Source organism: Monodelphis domestica, chromosome 1, assembly GCF_027887165.1.
Source record: "Monodelphis domestica isolate mMonDom1 chromosome 1, mMonDom1.pri, whole genome shotgun sequence".
Classification (NCBI taxonomy): Eukaryota; Metazoa; Chordata; class Mammalia; order Didelphimorphia; family Didelphidae; genus Monodelphis; species Monodelphis domestica.
Genome location: NC_077227.1, coordinates 636450374 through 636473697, shown reverse-complemented (window position 1 = coordinate 636473697; position 23324 = coordinate 636450374). Strand labels below are relative to the sequence as shown.

The 23324-nt window shown below is 45.4% G+C and overlaps 1 protein-coding gene across 1 annotated transcript in view; it reads left to right on the top strand.

Annotated features, from left to right (window-relative positions):
- Window positions 1–17897, top strand: part of SLC1A4 (solute carrier family 1 member 4) — a 37926-nt gene extending 20029 nt beyond the window's left edge. Inside the window, exons 4-8 of the mRNA XM_007476745.3 lie at window positions 1722–1897; window positions 4693–4926; window positions 7485–7679; window positions 9414–9548; window positions 11548–17897. Of these exons, the coding sequence (XP_007476807.1) occupies window positions 1722–1897; window positions 4693–4926; window positions 7485–7679; window positions 9414–9548; window positions 11548–11782 (975 nt within the window). The 3' untranslated portion in view covers window positions 11783–17897. The remainder of the gene's footprint in view (window positions 1–1721; window positions 1898–4692; window positions 4927–7484; window positions 7680–9413; window positions 9549–11547) is intronic.
- Window positions 17898–23324: the final 5427 nt, after the last annotated feature.

Here is a 23324-nt window from a genome sequence, read left to right as displayed (position 1 = left end):
CATGGAAAAAATTTTTAATAAAATAAAATGTGAGCTTCTTGGGGGGAAAAAAATGCCAAATCTATCCCAGGAACTTGGAGCTCCAGCTCAGAGAAGGAGGGAATTTTTGTTAGGATCTTAAACATCATTAAGTCCAACCCCTACCTCTTAAGGTCACACACCTAATTGGCCCAGAAGCTAGAATTAGGACCCAGGTCTCCTGACTGAAGTGCTTCTTCTGCTATGACTCTCTTTAGCCAAATTCCTGGTAAGCAATGCCCAGGTGAAGAGAGCAAGGTCCATTGATGATCCTAGAATCAGTGTTATCTCCCCAAGAGAATGGAAGCTTTATAAGAGCAGAGATCATATTTCCATGATTCTGTACACAGTAAGCACTTAATCAATACTCTTCATTCAGTTTTCAATTCAATAAGCATTTTTTGGTACCAACTGTGTACCAGGGGAACTGTGCTAAGTGCTATTCAGTTTCAGTCATGCCTGACTTTTTTTGTGACCCCCATTTGGGGTTTTCTTAACGAAGATCCTGGCGTGGTCTCTCATTTCTTTCTCCAGCTTGTTTTTACTGATGAGGAAATAGAGACAAACAGTATTAAATGACTCACCCAGGGTCATGCAGTGAGAAAGTGTCTCAGGCCAGATTTGAATTCGGGAAGATGAGTCTTCCTGACTCCAAGCCCAGCACTCTATCCACTGGGCCACCTAGCTGACCTGCTGGGTGCTGAGTGTGACAGAAGAATTAAAATAATGCCTGGCCTCAAGAAGCTTCCATTCTAATGGGGAAGTGGGATACAGCCGGTACTACATAAATGCACAGGAGATAAAAATGCTTGTTATGGAGCAGTTTAGGTAGCACAGTGGATAGAGCACCAGGCCTGGAATTGGGAAGATCTGGGTTTAAATTTGGCCTTAGATACTTCCTAGCTGTGTGACCCTGGGCAAGTCACTTAATCCCATTTGCCCAGCCTTGCCTTTCTATCTTAGAGTTGTTACTAAGACAAGAAAGTAGGAGGGTTTGGGTTTTTTTTTTTTTTAATACTTGTTGAATGGAATGTTGAAGAGTTACCCTAAAGGTGAACAAAAAGCATGTTTTTCACTTTCATTATTCATCTATTTTTACACTGCATTCATGTTCTCAGTGGGTCTCGTGCATTCTGTGTGGTAAGGGATTAGCACAAAGCATAGCACCCAGAAGAAGAAGAAAAGCTTGGTATGTCTGTGCTAATTGTGTTGTGTTGATTAGTGACAATGCAGATTGTTGTGTTGTATTCTGTAGTAACCACTGCCCATCTTCTGCTCTGTGAGCAGATTTCAAGGAATGCCATTAAATTAATTATGAATTAATATTTCCTGCTTTCCTTCCTTCCTTCTTATCTTCTTCCTCTCTCCTCCCCTGCTTTATTCGTTGAGGCCACCAAAACTTTTAGAGAACTCGGTTTTTTTAAAAGGCTTCTCTGAAGAAAGGTTCTGTCTTTATCCTGTCTCTGCCCTTTTTATGCCCACAGCCATCTTTTTTATTTTGCCCTACAAAAGCCTGCTTTCCCATCTGTCCCCTTGTGGTGCCTCCCTCCCTCCCTCCTGCCCAGGATCGCCTCTTGCTTTTCACAGGTGTCTTTAAAGAGGAAGAGGAAATGAAACTGATTCTTTCTGTCTTGGGGCAGATTTAAATATCTCATGTGTTCTCCCACGGTGAGAAGGGAAGCCTGACTGCTGTGTCTCCTCAGTCCATGCAGGTCCCCTATGGCATAGAGATCGAAGGGATGAATATTTTGGGTTTGGTCCTCTTTGCCCTGGTCTTGGGAGTGGCTTTGAAGAAGCTAGGCTCAGAAGGAGAAGAACTGATCCGTTTCTTCAATGCCTTCAATGAGGCAACCATGGTGCTAGTGTCTTGGATTATGTGGTAAGTGGAACGTCCTCCTCATATCCCCAAGTGCATCCTGCCCTACATCCCAAATAAGAATGTAGAACTGGACCCTGGAGCAGACCCTCAGTCCCCTTAGCCCTGGGTTCCATCAGTGACCAAAGCACTAAGGAATGGTCCATAAGAGGGCACTGTAGGATACTGGGGAGAGGAGCACCATCCCCAAAATCTGGGTTCAAATCCCAACTGTGATGCTTATTGCCTGCCTCTGTGTAACCTTGGGCAAATGACTTACCTCGTTGGACCTATTTCCTTATCTATTAAATGAGGGAGTTGGACCAGGTGGCTTACTCTCTGACATCAACCTCAAAAGTACCCCATGTACCAAAACCAAACTGCTTCCTCATTTCCTATTTGTCCCATCAATAGTCCCACTATTGATAACAGGTATGGCTCTTTCATTGCTAACTATAACTGAACCTAACTTGAATCTGTTAATATTTTCAACCTGTATCATCTCTTGAAAGTATTGACTTTAATGAGTTTGTAATTTACTATATAAAACAGTTTTGTCCTAAAACTACCTGTTTCAAGGTCCCTTACTTACTCTGTTCTCTAGGAGTTAAGGGAATCAATCAGTGTTACCCTATTTGTACTCTTTATAATTTTAAAGGTTTTGATTATATCCTGTCATAGTGTTTCAATACTAAAGGATCCTGAATTTTTTTTTAATTTCCTAAAATAATTAACAACCATCTCCTGCTTGGGGAAGTTCAAAAATCAGAGTTTTCCAATTTGATTTTAACTTGACTCTCAATTTTTTTTAATTCTGAATTTAACAAACTAAAAACAATGGGAACTTTTCAGTAGGACAGAAAAAAATTGTATGTGAAATTTATAATTTATTACATACAGATTACTTTTTCTGAGCATATAATTAAATATGCTACTTTGACTTGACTCAAACTGACTGCCCAAAAATAACCACTATTTTTTATTACTGTCATTAAGATTGTGACCCTTTGAAACACACACACTGATTTTTGACCCCCCAAACCAGGACAATTTGCTTATCAGAACCCAATTTCTTTGTGTGTTGTTCCACCTACCACCAGTCATAACATCTGGGGCTTATCCTCATGTATACCTTTCATCCACAAAGCACTTTCTTCTATATAACCTTATAAGTTCCCAACCCTTCCCTTTTCAGAGAGATTCCTGGAAAGGAAATGTTTTAGTTACTATTTTATAGATGAAGAAGGAAAGATTCTTAGAAGCTGGTGGAAATTCTAAGAATGGGTGGGAAGACAAGTAGAGCCCCCTGCATCCCGTATTTATCTTTCCCAACTTGAGACATCCTGTGTTGGTTTTGATTTTACCCTTGTAAACATTTCAGCTTTGTATCACTGATATTGTTTGGGGAAAGATCTGACACTTTCAGAAGGAAAAAGCTATTGGGGTTTTCAAATCACACCCTACCAGTTTGCAATTTTTGGCCTGGTGGCTTCCTAAGGGTGGTGTCCTAGGGCAGCCCTTTGTCAAGCATTGCATTATTAAGCCCCTTTTATCTATAACCAACAGTGACATAGTCATTCATTCTTTCAAGTAGATGAGTTGTCCATGCTCTGTAAGGCAAGTCCCCAGATAGTCCAGGACTAGCTTGATATTTTTTACCCAAAAAACAGACTTTACATAAAAATGCAATTTAAAATATCCTGGTCAATGGATCCTTCAAGGGCCTTGACCATATCTAAGAGAGATCTTAATCATTTTTGCTCTCAATTCCTCTTTCCATTCCACCTATCTTCTTCCCAAACCAAAGCCCCCTGTTCATTTCTTCTAATGAATAAAACAATTGAAGTTATGTTCTTTCTAGCCTAGGTTTCAAGATTAGCTGACTTTCTCTAACCATAACCTTCTCTGTGCCCTAGGGATATGCCTGTTATTGTTTTAAATATATCTGCATACCAAAATCAGTAGCCCTTTCACATAAAATCAGTTTAGGTCAGAATAGGACCAGAAAACCTTCCTAAAAGATGTAGTTGTGTCAATTCAGCAATTCCACAAGTAGTCATTAATCAATCCTTTGTGTTTATCAATAGGGAAATAGGCAACAGAAATTAAATATAATCAAGGTTACAAAACAGGCAGAAGTTATATGTAAGCTCCCAGAATTTGATCTCATCCTTCATCCCACTTTTAAGAAGGCATTCTTATTGAGTTCCACTCTTTAGGAAGAGAAAACTCATATAGCCCAAGGAAGAGGCCAAGATTTTGGTCATGGGTCTACTGCCAATTAATTGTGGCTTTAAGTCAGTTTTCTGACCTCTGAATCTTCTCTACTTTAACATGGATATTACTATTTACTCATGCTTTTATCAATTGGGAGATAGTCAATAGAGATTAGATAATCTAACACAAGTCAGAAAGCAAGCAGTGGCAGTACAAGTAAAATTTAAGCTCAGAAACCCAAGTCTTGCCTCACATTGCATCCCATTAAAAGAAGGTCTTTGTACTGGGTTCCATTCTTCAGTAAGATGACAGGCAGATAATCTAACAATAATAATAAGCTAAAATTCTAGTCAGTCATCTATTACCAGTTAATCATGACTTTGGACCAGTAAGTCAATCAAACTCTTCTTCAGTTTCCTAGGCCCAGAAAATGGGAGAAATACCACCAATCTTCTCCTGCCTTCACATGGGTACTGCAGACAGGAGAAAAACAAAAGACCAAAGCCCTGTGACTCCTGTCAGAGAGACATTCCCTGTGTGGATACTTTTAAACAAAAATGTCAAATACCTTTTCCAAAGAGTCTTTTATATTTATCCTATAGGTATGTTCCTCTAGGAATCATGTTCCTTGTTGGAAGTAAGATCGTAGAAATGAAAGACATCGTCACCTTGGTGACCAGCCTGGGGAAATACATCTTTGCATCAATTCTGGGTCACATCATCCATGGAGGAATTGTTCTGCCACTCATTTATTTTGTCTTCACTCGGAAAAACCCATTTCAATTCCTTCTTGGACTCCTCACACCATTTGCAACAGCCTTTGCCACTTGCTCCAGGTGAGTAGCCTCCAGGTGCCATTCTTAATTAGTGCCTCTCAAAAACCAAATGGGTTTCTCTGTCCCTACCTTTTCTCTAAAAGAGCCCAGTTCTCCCAACATCCACATCAGTGCAGAAGAAAAGAGATGAGGACAGTTCATAAACAAGTTCTGGAATCATAAAGCAGTTAGATTGGTCATCACACTTTTAGCTATTGATTACCTAAATCTTTACTCGTTGCCTTGGGGGCAGGGGATGTTTTTAGATTTGTCCATTTAATCCATTAAATATCTGTTTAGTCTCTTGTGCCAAGGACTGGCCCAAAATGCTCTGAAGATGCAAAGACAGAAACAAAACAGCCTCCGCCTTCAAGTTTGTGCTCTACTCCTGGGATGTGACATATATACATGCACACAAATAAATAAAAAGTCTGTATCTGTGTATCGATAGATATTTAGGTAGACTAAAAGACAGACTAGATAGATGATTGGTATATGGATGATACATGGATAGAGAGATGATTGAAAGGGTTAGACAGACAGATAGGTAGATAGACACTAAGATAGATTGGATGGATAGATAGAATTATAGATAGGAGTGCAAGCTAATTGAGAGAGGGAGAAAGAGAATCCCTAATGACTGCAGGAAAGGTAGGACAGGTTTCAGGACAGACCTCCAGGCCTTCTTCCTGGCTTCCTCCAGGACTGGAGCTCACCATCTCCCAGAGGCCATGCCCAGTGCCCCTTCCTGCCACTGCCAGTGCCTATTCTTTATTAATTAGGCCCAGTTTGGCCTGTGTCTCCCCACACGCACACAGATGTGCTCAGGCTCTCTCCCATTCCGTTGTGAGCTCTTTGAGGAGGTGGGGAGAAGAAATGCTGTTCAGACTTTCAGCTTCAAATGCCCTTCTTACCATGCCCATCTCAAGGGAGCAGACAGAAGTCTTGGGGAGTAGCCTCGTGGTGTTGCCCTAGAACAGCAGCCCGCCTTCCCCACCGACAGCCAATGAAAATCCGGCCTGTGGTAAAGCAAGTAGATTAGCTCAGTGAGGAAGCATGTTCTGGGCTAGTGCCTGGGCTGTTGAGCTCTCCCTCCTGGAGACTTGGTCAAGAGGTATGCTGTTGGCCCCAGAGGGCAGAACTAAGCTGGGAAGCTATTGCAGAGAAACAGATTTCGCCCCGAGTCAAGTCAGCAAACGTTTCCGAAAATGCTCATGTTGTCCTGAGCCCTGAGGATGCCAAGAAAGGCAAAAAGATGGCCCCTGTGGTGTTAAATTACACCCTGTTTAATGGGGGACAACCTGCAAAGGACCGTGTCCAAATAAGATGGATACAGGATAATGTGGAGGTAATGGCAGAGGGAAGGCACTAGCGTTACGGAGGATCAGGAATGGCTTCTTGTAGAAGATGAGATACTGCTGGGACTTCAAAGAATCCTAGGAAGCCTGCAGGCAGAGAGGAGAAGGGAAAGAGTTCCAGGTATGGCAGACAACCAGTGAAAATGTCCAGAGTTGGAAGCTGTAGGGTGCTCCTTGGGGAATGTTCTTCCTTTCCTCCATGGAAGGAAGTTTGTCCTAACAATTAAAAGGGTTTGGAAGTAAAATGGATTGTTCTAGAAAGCAGGAGCTTTCTTCTCAAGGAACAATGCTACTGGGTTAGAGAACCACAAAAGGCTCGTTCAGGTATGGGTGAGAGGAAATGATCACTGAGCTCCCAAACAACTTTAATTTTCTTAAGTGCAAATTTAGAAAATAAAACAAAAAGATTACAGTTGGATATTTACTACCTCTCCAGAACAATAGTATTAAGTAATACCAAAGGGTCACTTGGTTAATATTAAAGTAGGGGCTGGGCTTCATTAGCTTTTTTTTATATTTTGTTGTTTTCACTTAACAAAAATCCATTTTCTCTTCCTTTCTGCAACTTCCCATTGAAAAAAAGAAAAGGAAAGGAAAAAGTAAGTCGTAACAAATATGCATACAAAACAGTTCCATACAAAACAGCCCCTCCCCCTGTCCAATAAGCACATCTCAGTCCACTCTCAATCCATCCCCTCTGGTAGGAGGTGTAAAGCCAGCTTGCTCATCAGTCCTCTGGAATTATATCTTGTTAATCAGAGTTCTTAAGTCTTTCAGAGTTGTTTGTCTTTAATATTGTTATGCAAGTCATTTTCCTGGTTCTGCTCAGTTCACTGCATTATTTTATATACTGTTCTTCCCAGGTTTCACTGAAACCTTTTAAAAAACATGAATACATTTATTTTTAAAGAAAAGAGGGGAGCCAAAAGAGCCAGGCCTAGAAAAGGGAGGTCTTGGATTCAAATATGGCCTCAGACACTTCCCAGCTGGGTGACCCTGGGCAAGTCACTTAACCCCCATTGCCTAGCCCTTTCCACTCTTCTGCCTTAGAACCAACCCACAGTAGTAATTCTAAGACAGAAGGTGAGGGTTTAAAAGGGGAGAAGAAAGAGGTAAAAAATAAATCTGTTATATGAATCATTTTAAGACCCATAAAGAGGTTCTGAATTGGAATTGACTGGGCAGGCTGTTGCCATCTTAATTTCTCTTTGTTCCCTCTAGCTCAGCAACTCTGCCATCCATGATCAAGTGCATTGAAGAAAATAACGGGGTAGATAAGAGGATCAGCAGGTTCATTCTTCCCATCGGGGCCACGGTGAACATGGACGGGGCGGCCATCTTCCAGTGTGTGGCCACTGTGTTCATTGCCCAGCTGAATAACGTGGAGCTGAATGCAGGACAGATATTCACCATTCTGTAAGTTCCCCTCTCTGAGGCTGGGGCACAATTTTGGGGGGGGATTTTCTGGTATCCAAAACATTCCAAAGCAGAAAGAACGTGGGGCCAGAAAAGACTTTCCCCAATCTCCATACGCCCCCAGCAGGCTTAAGGCTCAGTTGTACCAGAGGTATAAAAACAGTAAGTCTCCTCTCGGAAAACAGCGGTTCCCCCCCACTGGGGGTAAGGTAACGGCGGCTCCCCGGGCTGTAAAGGATGCCGCCTCTGGTTCAGCAGCTGCAACCAGGTCGTTTTTAATTGGACAATGAGCAAGGTGTAATGGGGAAGGGGGCGGGGCGCTTATGGCTACCGGAAGGGCGGTGGGGGCGGGGCAGCCAGTGTGGACACCTCCAGAGGAGGCTCTAAAAACTAGGTAACGCTAGAGCTCCCCTCTTCTGGGAATGCGGGTCACTTTTAGGGTCATAGTGCATAAGGGACTCCGTTTTAACACAAACTCACACAATGATCCCGAAACAAAAGGGATTGCGTGAGCCGAGCTCCACAGGGCTCTTCCCTCTTGAAGGTGGATGATTTCGATGGCGGAGAGGGAGGCCAGCGTTCTATAGTCAGTCGGCGGAGAAAGGGTTCACACCATCGTGCAGCATGAGTCAAGAAGGCCTGAGATCTGATCCAGGCCCAGATCCCGGTCCGGGAACTGCCTCTTGACTCAGTTTCCTCCTCTGTAAAATGGGGGTGATCATGGCGCCTACATCCCAGGGATGTGTTAAGGCCGAAGTGAGAGTGATTGCAGCACCCGGGCTTACGCTCTGTTTAGAGATACTCGTTACTGTTATGACTGAGAGTAGAAGCTACTGTGAACCAGGAGGCTACGGGGGAGTCGTTCCTAGAGCGCCCTCTCTCGGCGGCCAGTCGTTCTGCACTCTGTCTACGGGACTCGCAAGGCAGGAGGAATGGCTCCACCAAGGGACAGGCCTCATTAGACTTGGGCTGAGCCCAGCTTAGCCGGCTTATCTGGGAGCCTGGTGTGTTTCCAGGCGCTTGAAGCCTTTCCAGTAGGGTAAAACCTGCCAGTTTTCCCTCTTCTCGGAAACCCTTCCAGGACGCCAGTCCCCCCACCCCCTCCCAGCGAGGAGGCCTGGAAGGCGTGGCCCATACAGGGTTAATAATTCTGTGGGCTCTCAAAGGTGGAGCCAGGGGCACCAGTGGGGGCATCTCTTACCAGGCTGGAAAGGCCTCAGACACAGATCACTGACAGACTATGAACTTCTTTCACAAGGGGAAGACCCGGGTTCAGAGATGCCATGAAATAAGTCATAGTAGTCGGCACTTCAAGGCTGGCTGGGCCGCTGGGTAGCTCAGGGAAACATGGTGGGACACCTTTTTATTACAACTATCTTGGTACTATTATTGCACCCATTTTACAGATGAGGAAACTGAGGTAAATAGCCATTAAGTGACTTGCCCAGGACCACCCAACTAGTTCCTGAGGCAGAATTTGAACTTAGGTCTTCTTGGGTGTTCCCGACTCCAAACTTATGTACCAGTTAGACAGTACATCACCCACTAGGCCCTGGGGGGCACCTCCTCCAGCCACAGTGGCTCTCCTAGGAATGCCAGGGGTGGGAGAGTGGGCGGAGACTCTCCAGTCTGAGATCTTGGGTGACAGCTAAGCCTCCCCACACCCAGCCCATGTTTGCTTAGTGCTGTGACCATGGCGGCCACACTGACCACCTAGGCCTTTCACCCTTGCAGAGTGACCGCCACGGCTGCCAGCGTGGGAGCAGCCGGTGTGCCGGCAGGAGGAGTTCTCACCATCGCTATCATCCTGGAAGCCATCGGACTGCCCACGCACGACCTCTCCCTGATCCTCGCTGTGGACTGGATCGTGTGGGTACCCCCATCCCGTGGGCAGATGGGAGGCAGCGCCTCTGTGGTCCTTTGAATCCTAACTTAGCCACCCCTAAAGCCACACAATTGGGCCCTGAGACACCCCGGAAAGGGGCGCCCCAGACCCTTTCATCGGCTTCCGGGCCCTTTCTTTGTCACATGCAGGGCCCAACCTCGGGGAGCGGTGCCCATTTTATAGTAGGCCCAAGCCAAAGCAGTGTCCGTCAGGCCCCAACCGAAGTTCCCAAACTGGGTAGAGAACATCAACCTACTGACAAATGGGGCTCACGGCAAAGAGGCTCCCGCCCTTAAGGACCACAGAAGGGAGGCGGCGTCCCAGTCTGTGCAGAGCAAGCAGCATACAGGATAAAACGGGAATCGTTAGCAGAAAGAATGAGGACCTTTTGGAGAAGGCGTCCTGTAGAAGATAGGCTTTTAGTTGTTTCTAAAGGAAGCCAGAATGGACAGCAGCCAGGCCCTCAGACGGGAAGTCCTGGGTTCAGATGTGACCTCAGACTTCCCAGTGGTGTAATCTCGGCGAGACCCCGTGGCCTAACCCTTACTACAGCCTGGGGACCGCTGCACAGTAAGGAGGCTTAATGGGATATAAGTTTAAAATAAATACATCCCTAGAATAAAGGCAACCAGAGCAGCCAGGAGGTGGCGCTCAGGAGGAAGAGTATGTCCTTTCTGTGGGGGGTCCTCAGGCCGAGTGAGCCCTTCTAAAAGCTAGATTTTCCTAGACACAAGGCTCAGGGCTTTCCATTTCAGAAAGAGTCCGGTCCTTTTCCTCGGCAGGGCTCCTGGGGCGAAGGAGAGCCCGGATTCCGGGAGGGACAGACTCCTTGCTAGGACTCTGGGGCTCTTGGGGGATGTAGGAGGGGACAACAGAGGTCCGGGCCTTCCCCTTCTTCCTGTACTAAGAGGCCGCTGCCCAGGACCCAACTGGCTGTAAAACTGCTGAGGCACTCTGCAGCTGGGAGGCAAGAAACAGACAGTGGGCTGGAGATCGGACCCTGAGGGGCTCGGCTCTGGGCCGCCTCCAACCTCCCTTCCCTGTCTCTGCCTCTCCTGGGCCACCTTCCCCCCTTCTGAGTTGGGACCACCATTCTCTGTTCCACGATACTGCAGATGGCCTTCCTGTCTGTAAAATGGGCTGAAGAGAAAGCCCGTCCCTCTCTGGGAGGATCTTGGCTGTAAGAGGCTTTAGGACAGTGATGGCCGACCTATGGCATGCAGAAGGCTCTCTGTGGGCACAGGGCCACCTTCCCCCAGTTTGTTACCAGAAAGGCAAAGGGACTTGGCTGGAGCCGCACCCCTCCTCTCCCCAGCCTTGTTTCACATCCCCCGCCCCTCTGCCCAGCAGCCCAATGGGAGCGCTTTCTCCTCCTGTTGGGGGTGGGGAGGCACCCCTAGCACTGGGTGTGGGGGAGGGGCCGGCACACCTCCCTAAAAGGTTCACCTTCACTGCTCTAGAAGCCTGGGAGCTGTTTGAACAGCCAGGAACACCCGAGGGCACTAGCAGGAGCCCCTCTAGAATGCCCCAGAGCCCCGAGGACACTCCTAGTTTATGTTTCTCTGACCTCCAGGATCCTGGCCTAAGACCTGAAAGGGGCCTTAAAGGGATCCAGTCGGGCCCTCATTTTAGTGTAGTGTGTTTTATTCTTTAAACCCTCACCTTCTGTCTTAGCATCAGGGCCGCGTATTGGTTCCAAGGCAGAGGAGTGGGAAGGGCCAGGCACTGGGGGGAGGGGCACCCAGCCAGGCCATGTGTCCCCACTGAGCCCTTCAGCTCCCTTATTTGAAGACGAGGAACAGAGAGCCAAGGCCAGCGTTGGGGGCCGCTCCCTGCCCTGGCTGTGTCCAGAGCCAGACTTGGCAGACAGCCACCCTGCCCCCCCCCCCCCCCCCCCCCCCCGCGATGGCTGTGGGGCGGAGAGGGGCTGGCCCCGCCTGGCGAGGCCCTAACGGCTCCTTGTTTCCTCTATGCACTTCACAGGGACCGGACCACCACGGTGGTGAACGTGGAGGGGGACGCCCTGGGGGCCGGCATCCTCCATTACCTCAACGAGAAGGCCACCCAGAAGGTGGACCACGAGCTCAGCGAGGTGAAAGTCGAGGCGGTCCCCAACTGCAAATCGGAGGAGGAGACATCCCCCCTGGTGACCCACCAAAACCCGGCTCCCGCTCCGGCCGGGGGCCCCGAGCTAGAGTCCAAGGAGTCGGTCCTGTGAGCCACAGGTCCCTGCCACAGCTGGACCCAGCGCCTCCCGGACTTGATCCTCGTGCGGGAGGCCGCTTGTCCTATGGCTGCACCCTGAGGCTTCCCCGCGGGACCCTTTCTCCTGAAGCGGAACAAACACTTCCATGTATCTCTCTATCCGTGTACAGATACCGCTGTGTGTGCGTGTGTGTGCGGGCATACGTGTGACTCTGTGGCTAAGCCTCTTCCGGGAACCCCGTCACCAGCACGGGTGGGTTAACACCTGGCAAAAAGCAAGTCTGTTCTCCACAAAAGCCTGCTTAGCGCCGGGAGAAGCCCGCCTTGGTGGCTTGGAGAGGGCAGGGACTCCCCCACCTAGCCAAGGAGCAGTAGGAAACAAAAATACACGTAGAGATTGGCTTTCTCCCCCTGCTCTCCTCCCCCTACCTGGCCGCCCTCCCTAGCACATGGAATAATAAAGCGAGAACATTCCAGCGGCCTTCGGAGCCGCGCATGGGCCCCCCCCCTCCCCCGGATCCACGAGCCCGCCTCCTCGCCTCCCATCGGCCCCTCCCCACCTCCACCCAGACGCCGGCCATCCAGAATGGCTGCCCCGCGGCCGTGCTGCGTCTGGGTCACCACATCCCGCTTCCTGTGGTGCTGTCTCATTTGTGTGTGTGTGTGTGTGCGCGTGAGAGAGGGAGAGGCAGACAGAGAATTCTGTAGTTCATCCAAGTATTTCATTCTGCCGCTCCATCCCTCAGGTGACCCACCCCGTCCTCCCGGGTCCCCTGGGCTGTCTGGGGCGGAACTTCGTGTACTTTAAAAGGAAGGGATTGGGGCGCGTGCCCGGCACCCTTCCATCGGCACGCTGGCTCCCTCTCAATCCTACTCCGAGAGGTTCGGGTGCACGGTGCCAAGAAGACGAGGTATGGCTATTAGAGAGAGGAAGACCCTCGTGGGGGGAGACCGCAGAACGACTTCGGACCTTGGTGCGGGATCCTTGTGCCTCCCTCTTCCCCTCCTCTGTCCAATGGGGTTCCTGTACCTGTCTTCTACCTACCTCACTGGGGTTGGTGAGGCCCGCTAAGAGAAGACCCCAAGCTCCTCCAAAGGAAGCCTCTGGAGGTCCTTTTATTTAATGACCAAGTAAATAACGTCGTCCAAACAGGCAATCATCAGAGTCGTTCAGACCGATGTTTATAAGCAGAGCCTTGTTCCGTGTGCGCGAGTGTAGAAACACAAACCTCCGTTGTGTGCGTTTATAATGACTTCAATCAGTTCTTCGCTGGATTTTCTTAGGACGCGAGGTTTCAGCCCCTTCAGTCTCTGCCCTTCTCCCTCCTCCCTTGGTTTTCTTCATTGGGGTGGATGAAAGGGAAGTCCTGGAAGAGGAACTTAGCTAGAGCTCGCCGCCACGGGCATTCAGGACCACAGCAAGATCCGACAGGGGCGCCGGGACCCAACCCAAACGGAGGCAAATCCAGCCCGGTTCCCTCCCTGCCCGTCCCATTTACCCCACAACCAAAGGGGGAGGGCAGGCTCTCAAAGAGATCCACCGTCCTGAGCGCTTAGCACGGTGCCTGGCACATAGTAGGCGCTTAATCCATGTTTTATCGATTGATTGGTGGCATGAAAGGGGCAGAAGGGAGACTGATGGGGCTCCGCCTCCTCCCCACGTCCCCGGTCTCGGTGTGTGTGTACTCTGGGCCCGCGCCCAGGCGGGAGGCAGGAGGAGGTGACCAGACTTGGTTCTCCTGTGCCCCAGGCCGGAGCCCTGGGCGCGCTCGCTCTAAGCCAGTGTAGCTGGACAGGCCTCTCCCTGAAGCACGTGACAGCCAAGGCCGTGGCTTAAACAGCCTCAAGAAAGGGCAAGCAAGGTGCAGGCACACTCCTCTCTCTTAGGCACAGGGGAGCTCATGGCTAGTGACCCAGACGTAAAGGGGCCCCTAACGGGGTTTCTTCCCTTCCTCCTCTAGAGGTTTTTATACAATTGAATCTTCTATTTCCCACGCCTCCGCCCCCCCCCAAAAGCATATTGGGTGTACCCTGGTGTTTTGCTTTTTGTTTGAGTTAACCATTGAAGAGCAGTTTATTAAGCTCTTCCTTGCTCAGACTTTGAGCCCCAGCTGCAACAGAAATGAACGACCAGATGTCCTGGTTTGGTCCCCAATTTCCCCCTTTCTTCTCTCATTCAGACAGAGGTGATTATTTTGTAGGAAGGGAAAAAGGAGAACTGGGTACATCAAACCCAATAATACAAAATGGGAAGAGAGGACATTTAAATGAATATATTCAGCTGAGAAGTCCTCTTTGAGATATTTAAAGGAATAGGAATTTTCAGCTTTTTTTCTTTTAATTGATCCAAGCTTTGTTTTTGTTTTGTTTTGTTTTGTTTTAGAAGACATACAACTAGGGTTAAGACATTGCTTTCTTGGTGCCCATGACAAAGCCTTCCTGGTTACTCTTTTTTAATATTTGTTGTAAATGGTGGTCCTCTACTGGCTCTTTCCTGTGTGTGTGTGTGCATGTCTGTCACTTGCCTTAAAACAGAGCACAGTCTTTGCCAACAAATACATGATTTCTACTGGTTTCTGCTGCCTCTTTAGCCTTCTCTGTTCCCCTCATTCTATCAGGCCGTGTTTTAAGATGTGATTTAAGGAGGTCGTCACCAAAAGGAAGCACCAATGAGCATCTTCTTGTCGGGCGCCTTTGGTGAGCCTATATTGGGATTTTGTTATGCTCTCCTATGCCAATGAAGAACATGGAACAATGTGTGGGACTGGCCTTGGAGTCAAGAAATGATAGCTTCAAGTTTTGTCCCTGATACACACTAGCTGAGTGACCAGGAGGTAAGTCCCATAACCTCTCAGCGTCTCAGACAATAAGTGGCAGAAGATTGTGGCCACGTGCAGTGGGGGAGGAACTGATCATGTTGGAAGTTCTTCACACCAATACCTTGTGTTTTTGACTGTCCAAAACAATCCTCCAGTCCTATCCCCAAATACCAAATGAGAACCTGGGGCCTTGTAAGCAAGTTAAGGCAGGGATAGCTCTTGATTCAAACAAATTCCACATGTAATAGCTGACTTGCTACCAGGGAAATTTGGATTTCCTGCTTTTAAAAAATAAGGAAACAGATCATTAAACAATTTTGGGTTGCCATTGGCACGAACATGAATCTCCAGGTCAACTTTCTGTGTTGACTGGTAGACGAAGTCATATGACAACTTCAAATTACTGCTAAAGATTTGGATGGAAAAAAATAACCAACCCCCAACCAGTGTCATACACATTCCTTTCACTTTTCTATGCATAAAATTGCAGTACAACTAAAAAATCTATATGATATGATAAAGTAACCTTTAGATAATAAAATTAGCCTACAAATTCACCTGGGAAGATTGAAGGACTGGATTTCAAGTGATGAAACCGTGAAAGAAGTAGATCTAGACTAACTCGACATCACTTGATCGAGATTTTGATCTCTTCACTCGACACAGGAATTGGCCTTGTTTTCAGTCAAGATGTAGAATTGAAAAGAGAGAAGCCCACATTTGAAAGGGGTCAAATGTGGCCCATCAGCTTGTGGCATTCTGAGAAGTGACTTTTTACTCTATCACTTTATTGGTGGTGAATATTTCAAAGTTGAGTCTTTAGAGAGCAAAAAGCACCAAAAGATTCAGACTTCTGAGGATGGCTCAAATAAGAGGACCAAGCTTTCCTTGCTGGCTTCTTCTGTAACAAGGGCAAAGGACATTGGTAATAATTGGTTTACAATGTGGCAACCCTGAATTAATTTGACCATAGTGGGGTCTTCTATGCCCAGGAAGGTAAAAATACCTTAAATGAATAAATTAAGCCTATAAAGTCCTCTGAAATGTTAAGAAAAAATTAACAATTTTAATTTCCTTTTCCACTCTTATTTTTTGTGAGTATGTCAGGAGGTTTGGGTACAGCTAGAACTGGGATGTGCTTCTTTCTGTTTTTCTCAAAATGTTTCCTTGTTATCCTCTTTCTATTTGAAAAGGCTTTTCAAACACCTATTGAAAGCCTTCTCTCTGCCTCTCAAAAACTCCATCTTAGCCCCGGCTTTGGCCATTTTGAAATGTCAGAGCCTTCTAGCTTGTACTAATTTCAACCAGATGTTTAAAGATGGCCCATGAGGCCCTCTATTTAATGGAGACCATCTCATGTAACATTTGGTCTTTACCCTTTTGCTAACTCAGCCAGTGCATAGTAGAAAATGGCAGAGGGGAAGTATCTCAAGGGCATGTTTTATCTTTTGGCTGATTGTCGAACCCCGTCCGTGTGTGGTTCACTGGTCGCAAATTACTAAATCCAAACATCTATGGTAACCTCTGCCCTTATGTAACTGAGTTCAGCGAAGGCCGCAGATAAAAGCAAGCTCAACGGCCCAAGCCTTTGGCAGAGAGATGGATACCACGCGTGGCAGAAAGTGTATGAAGTCTATAAGGGGACAGCCAGTCTGTCTGTAGCATTTCTGGGACTCTTGGCTTCATCCTACTCCAGAGCCCTCACCTTCAAATCAAAGTTGTGCAATGAGAAAGCCCAGGAAACCTCCAGAAATATGCACAAGTCCAGCTGGCTGTCATGAGGAATTCTCTTAATTAGATTGTAAAACCTCTGGAGCAAGGGCTGTATTCATTCATGCATGACGAATGTTTAAAACCACTCTAGTAACACCAAAAATAAATTATAACAGATAGCTCATTTGGAACTTGTGTTTAATAGGTTATGTGCTGTCTCTAATAAGGAAGGAACTAATTAATCTGTCAAATAGTGGGTAAGTAACCCATCAAAGCCGCCAGCAGTGGTACCTGAGATAGCCTTAGTTCTACTCCGTGCCAGGATAGGCATGGAGAATCATCTTTTGAAAAGACAGAGCAAGCAGTAGCTCAGGGAAACTTGTTGAGAGGTTTCCTGCCCTATGAAGCTGGCATTCAAGTCTTCTAGCAGGGGACAGCCCACACCTCCATCAGGTCTGAGAAGCCACCTACTATCTAACCAGGTTCACAAAGCATCCTCTGGGAATCCCCCCTTCTCGGGGAAGCATACACTGTTGGGTACCACCACTGGCTACCTGGGAGCCCATCAGCCCACCAGTGTGCATTGCAATGTCTAACTTCATCCTCCCAAAGCCTGCCATATCTGCCATGCCTATTTTTCCTCCTTTTTTAAATAATGGAGAGACTAAGTGAGCTCGTTCTTCAAATTTTTGAGCAATTTGCTAAAGAGGCACCCTTTCAAAATGAACTAGGTTACATCAAAGTATGGAGAGAATGACTTGGCATAACAGCTAACAAGCTTAAAGAATTCACCATGGTACTGGTGAAAATGCATGTGGATTCCCAAAGGATTTAGACATCTAATATGACAGAACCATAAAGGGCCACTAAGAACTTGGATATATATCCTTGCTCTTTAAAGCTGAAATTAGGAAGGATAGGGGTTGCTCCTAGAAAGGACACTGACTGGACAATGAGTTGAGCCCAGCAGGACAATTCCTTTGATGTTTGTTATTTTCTTTGGTTGTTGTTGTTCATTTAAATTCTTTCTTTCTCTCTCCCTTTATCACTTTGTACCCTGGTCAGTTTCTTCTTTCTTTCCCTTCTCTACTGATGCTTTAGGCCAGCTAGTGACTCCTGTGGTCACCTGATGAAAAGAACGCCCAATTTGTAGTTAAGAAACCTGGATTCACATCCTCCTTTCTACACTTCCTAAGACATTTTTGTCCAAATCAATTAACTTTCCAAGGCCACCTCAGTTTCCTCATCTACAAAACAAGGACAATAAGAATGAAATGAAAGAATGCTTTCAAAACTCTTTAAAATATGAAAGCCCTTCATAAATATTGGTCCCCTAGAAACCTTAGCTCCCTCCAAAGCTCAGCTCAAGGCATTGACCCCTTTCTGCCTCTTGAAATTACTTATCTGTGCACATATTTTACGTCTCTAATAGAGTGCAAACTGCTTGAGGGTAGATAGATCAAGTCCAGATGTTTTTTTGGTTTGTTTTTGTCTGTGTTCAGTGCCTATGAAGCAGTGCCTAGTGGCTTACTGGCACTCAACTAATGTTTTTAACAACTGCATTAAATTGAATGTATGACTCTTTGGGCTTAAAAAGATTTCTGATTGTGTTGAAAATGCTATCTTTTATCGTCTCCTCCTGGGCCTCCAGAACTTGTTAAAATTGAGGTTAAAACATACACACATGTACTAAATTGGATGCATTTTTTAAAAATAGCCAACATTTGAAGTTTAGGCACCATCATAGCGCTCCCGAATCAGTGCTAAAAGAAAGATATCCCTGCTGTGCTCCTGGCCTTGTGACTTTAAAATGTCAGAATCAGCCAACTTCAATAATCAGCTTACAAATGAATCACAATGTGGTCCCAAAGTTTCCCAAACAGTCCCGAATCGGTTTGCATCCTGTTGAAGTCATTAATGTTTCTCTACTTGTCAATGTTTGTATCTTTTTTCACTTGGGGAGCCCAAAAGAGGAAGACACATCCCGACAATCTGGCCTGTTCAGCCACAACAATCTGGCCTGTACAGCCAGTCCGTGCCTCCACAATATGGGAGCGAGTCCAAAATGTAGCCCTGATAATATGTTGTCAGTTGCTTAGAAGGAATCGGGCTTTCCAGCAGAATTGTTGCTCATACAAGACGCAGTTCATGCCTTCCTCCACCCTTGAGCCCTATCGCTTCCCATCCCACCTCCTCCCTCTGCCTCTCCACTCTCAGCAGCAGAACAACTATTGGCCGACGGTCCAGGCTAGGTACCAGAATGATCTCCCTCGGCTCCTGCATCTGCCTCTCAGCCAGGGAAGGGACCTGTGTCTCCCCCCTCCCCCGAGGGCCCCCCTCCCCCAAGAGAGGACAATATCCTTCAGTTCTGGTCCACAAAGAGAATCAGTGATAACTCCGAGGGCAGACGTGACCCTGAGAAATCGGAGGGAGAAAGCCTCTTCCCAGGCAGACTCTGGGCCACAGATACAGTCAAAGGGGACATGAAGGCTCTTGTTTGGTTTGGGAGTTGTTTGGTTGTTTTTTTTAGTTGTTATTGCCATTTTTACTGTATATATTTCTTTGATAGAGGAAAGTTCATTTGCCAATGAAGATAAGAACCTTCAACTGAGAATCTAAAAGCTGACTACGTTACTGAAAAATGATTTGCCTAAGAGCATAGAGTTGAGACAAATCATAAAGCACTTGACTGTGCTTATTATGTATGTGTGTGTGCGTATATATAGCGAATGTATCACATATATAGGTACATGTATGTGTGTGTACATATGCACACACATACAAACTTACTATATCCCAGGCACTGTGCTAATAACTAAATGCAAACCAACAAAAAAGGAATCCCTGTCCTCAAGGAGTTTACATTCTAAAGGGGAAGCCATTAAGGAGTCCATGTAAAGGGGCCATGATGACAAAGTTCAGAGAAGGAAGAATGGCTAATGGGGAAATTTTCTCAAAATGGGAATTCTAAGAGGAACTCACCAATGGGAGAAAGGATCCACCATGATGGAGGTATAAGGCAGCTAAAGCATGGTGGCCAAGTTGAGAAAGTGAAGCATGGTGGCTCTGTGCTCTTCCTCACAATTGAGGTTCTAGGAGGAACAGGCCAATGAAAAAGGCATGTGTGGTACCTGCAAAACTTGAATTCAAATCTTCCTGATTCCCAAGCCACCTCTTTATTCCACTTTTCCTGCTATCTTTAATTTTCTATGGAATATAGCCCAAAGCTAAAACAAAAAGAGCCTGCCTGAGCCATGTCCTCAGGCCTTCTGATTTTCTAAGTGTAGACATGCTAAACATGGTAGGGTTTGAGACCAGGCCATACCGATTTCTGAATTTTATTGGTATACTTGAATTGAAGTGGACAAATTGGGTCTGGATTTCTTAGGCTGGCTTGTCTCCAGAATGAATTTGCATTGCTTTCTGGACCAGAAGGTCAACCTGCAGATTCGTTGGAATAAGAATTCTTTTCACCAACTCTGACTATATTGGTCAAAGATCACAATGCCATGAAATTTGATTAATTAGAACTCAGTTAATCAGAACCTTCCACTGGAATTTTTCCATATATCATGTAGACTAAACCTAGCAATGATGTATCCTAGAAACAATAATTAGCTTTCATAGTTAGTGATTATCTGTCTTTTTTTGGGGGGGGGAGAAAAACTCACAAAACTTTTTTATCCAATTTTTCAGGGAATATCCTCGTCAATATAGATACTCTCCAATTTTCTATCCCTTATTCAGGGATGGTCCTATAGAATGAAAACTGAATATTTAGAAAGATGACATCCTCCCCTCCCTGCTTCCCAAGAGAGTTTCATTCAGTAAACATCTCTTAGATAACATATAGCATGTGTTAGGCCTCTGGGAAGCCGTGAGGATATAAATGAAAGGAAGCAAGGAAGAAGAATCAAGAAAGCTCCCACAATGAGGCTTCCATTCTAACAGGGAAAGACAAAATAATAAATACAGAAAGAGAAGGTAGTAGAGTTGGAATTGCTGTAGCTGGAGAGACATGGTTTGGAGATGATGGAAGGAAAATAAATGAAGGCCTGGCTCCAGGCAAGAGAAGGTGAAAACTCCCCTATCAGAGCCCAGGGTGGTTCTGTGAGCAGCATTTTTGTCCCAATGGGGAAGATGTAGATATGATGGTCAGAGGGAACATGCTCTGGTTCAGAGCACCTTGTTATATTCAGGTTCCTCCTGAATTCTCTGTTGTCCAAGAAAGATTTCAATTTAGCTTGATTTTCATTTTAGATTCTTCAACAAAGGTTTCAACCTTATAGGATTTACAGTTTATGAATTAACCAGAAAATTCAATTAACCATGACTCTCTCCCCACTATCCCTCCACCATTTCCTGGGCATTTACTGTATTTTATAGCCACACCAGAAGTTTAAATTCCACATTATAGTGAGAGTTACTACATCTCCTGACCCTAAGGATAAGCTTTAGTTAAGTAACTTGACTTAAACTTAAAGCACCCATGATATCAGAGTAAGATCTTGGAGTTAGAATCAGCAATAATTAGGCTCATCTCCCATCTATGCCATGAACAGTCTGGGTGACCCTGAGCAAGTCATTTAATCTGTCGTTTGTTCATCTGTATTTTATAGGGTAAGGGAATAAGCATTTATATAGTGCTTACTGTGTACCAGGCATTGTGCTAAGCAATTTACAAATATCCTCACGACAGCCACTCAAGGAAGGTGTTTTTATTATCCCCATTTTACGCTTAAGGTAACAGACAGACAAAGGTTAAGTAACTTACCCAAGATGAGCATCGGAGGCCAGTTTTGAACTTGGATCTTCTGACTCCAGACTTCCTCCATGCCACCTAGTTACCCCTAAAAGGATTGAATTAGATCAGAACTTATATAGCCCACAGCACTCTCAAAGCCTGACCCAAAATGAAATGTAATTTCTATCTGATTTTAATGTTAGTGCATTAATCTTTTTTTAAAAAAGAAATATATAAATCTGTGCTTTTCTAAGTCAATATGGGGTCCGCAGGGATCCTTATAGTTTCCCCTATTTCTATTTGAATTTGACCATTGAATTAGATGACCTCTAAGGGACCTCCCATCCATCTTTGCCATTGATCCTATGATATACCCAGTCAATATGGTCTTGTACATTGCCTTACATATAGTAGATGCTTTGGTTGAATTGGATTTAAATCCCGATAATGGGAGATCTAAAAAATGCCAGGAAGCAAGGTGGTTGACATCAATAATGGCATCTTCAGCCCACCATTAATCTTTCATGAAATCCAGCTTTGAGCACAGTATTAGAAACATTTTCAAAAAAATATAAGATGCAAAAAAGATCCAGCCATACATTTTCAAGAACATAGAACTACTCAGGACTCTCTCCAGGATTTCAAAATTCAGGAGGAACTTGAATCTGTTGCCTTCCCTCTTCTTTGCTATCTTTTATATAACCTGATGAATATGCTATGGTGGGTTTTTGGGGGGGTTTTTTTGTAGTTTGGGTTGGATTTGATGACAACTTGGGTCCCTTCCAACTTGAAAATCTTGTGATTCTGTGTTGTATAAAGGAAAATCAGCTCCAAGTTCAATTAAATTAGGTGTAATTCTTACACTGACACTATGTTTGGGGGGGGGGGGGGAGGAGGACCATAAGATAATAATTTATGGCTTAAAGCTTAAAAAGTGAATACCTCCCACCCCCAAATTAAAGCCTAGTTTCCATGAAACAGGGTGATAAATGATCAGTAGCTACACTTGAAAACCTGAAGGCAAGAAGACAATTGCCCTGGGTTAAGAATTTGAAGGCACCATACCCATTGAACTACCAAAAAACTTCTTTACAAAATTAGAAAAAAAAATAACAAAGTTTATTTGGAAGAACAAAAGATCAAGGATATCCAGGGAAATCATGAAAAAAAAATGCAAAGGAAGGAGGACTTGCAGTCCCAGATCTCAAACTATACTATAAAGCAGTTGTTATCAAAACAATTTGGTACTGGCTAAGAGACAGAAAGGAGGATCAGTGGAATAGACTTGAGGTAAATGACTTCAGTGGGGAGGGGGGGGAGGGCAGCTGGGTAGTTCAGTGGATTGAGAGCCAGTCCTAGAGATGGGAGGTCCTAGGTTCAAATCTGACCTCAGACACTTCCCAGCTGTGTGACCCTGGGGAGTCACTTGACCCCTATTGCCTAGCCCTTACCGTTCTTCTGCCTTGGAGCCAATACACAGGATTGATTCCAGGATGGAAGGTAAGGGTTTAAAAAGAAAAATTACTTCAACAGAACAGTCTATGATAAACCCAAAGATCCCAATTTTGGGGACCAAAACCCACTTTTTGATAAAAACTGCTGGGAAAATTGGAAGACAGTGTGGGAGAGATTAGGTTTGGATCAACATCTCACACCCTACACCAAGATAAACTCAGAATGGGTGAATGACCTGAATATAAAAAAGGAAACTATAAGCAAATTAGGAGAACACAGAATAGTATACTTGTCAGATCTTTGAGAAAGGAAAGACTTTAAAACCAAGCAAGAGCTAGAAAAAATCACAAAATATAAAATCAATAATTTTGATTACATCAAATTAAAAAGTTTTTGTACAAATAAATTTGAAACCCTGACTCCCCCCACCTGTCTATAGAGATGCAGCTCCAGAGTGGGCTAAGTGAATACATCTTGTCATTCCTACAGGTTTAAGGACCCTGATTTAGGCAACCTTGGATTTTTCAGGCTCTAGAGTTACCAAGTCAGAAAGAAGGAACCTTGGATCCAAGGAGTTAAAGCCAAATTAGAAGACAGATCCCCCACAAACTAGGAAATTCCTCTTCTTAAAAGATACTCTAGGTTCACATCAACTTGGATTTCTCTTGGGGGCCAAAGAAAGGGACCAAGTGTCTTCTTCTGTTTGGCTTTTCCTCCACTCTTGAGTAAAAAAGTCTTGAGGAAATCTCTAAAAACAAAGCTTAGGTGTGCCTACCATCTAGGATTTCTTCCAACGTGGGTCACAGTAAAAGGCATGCCTATCA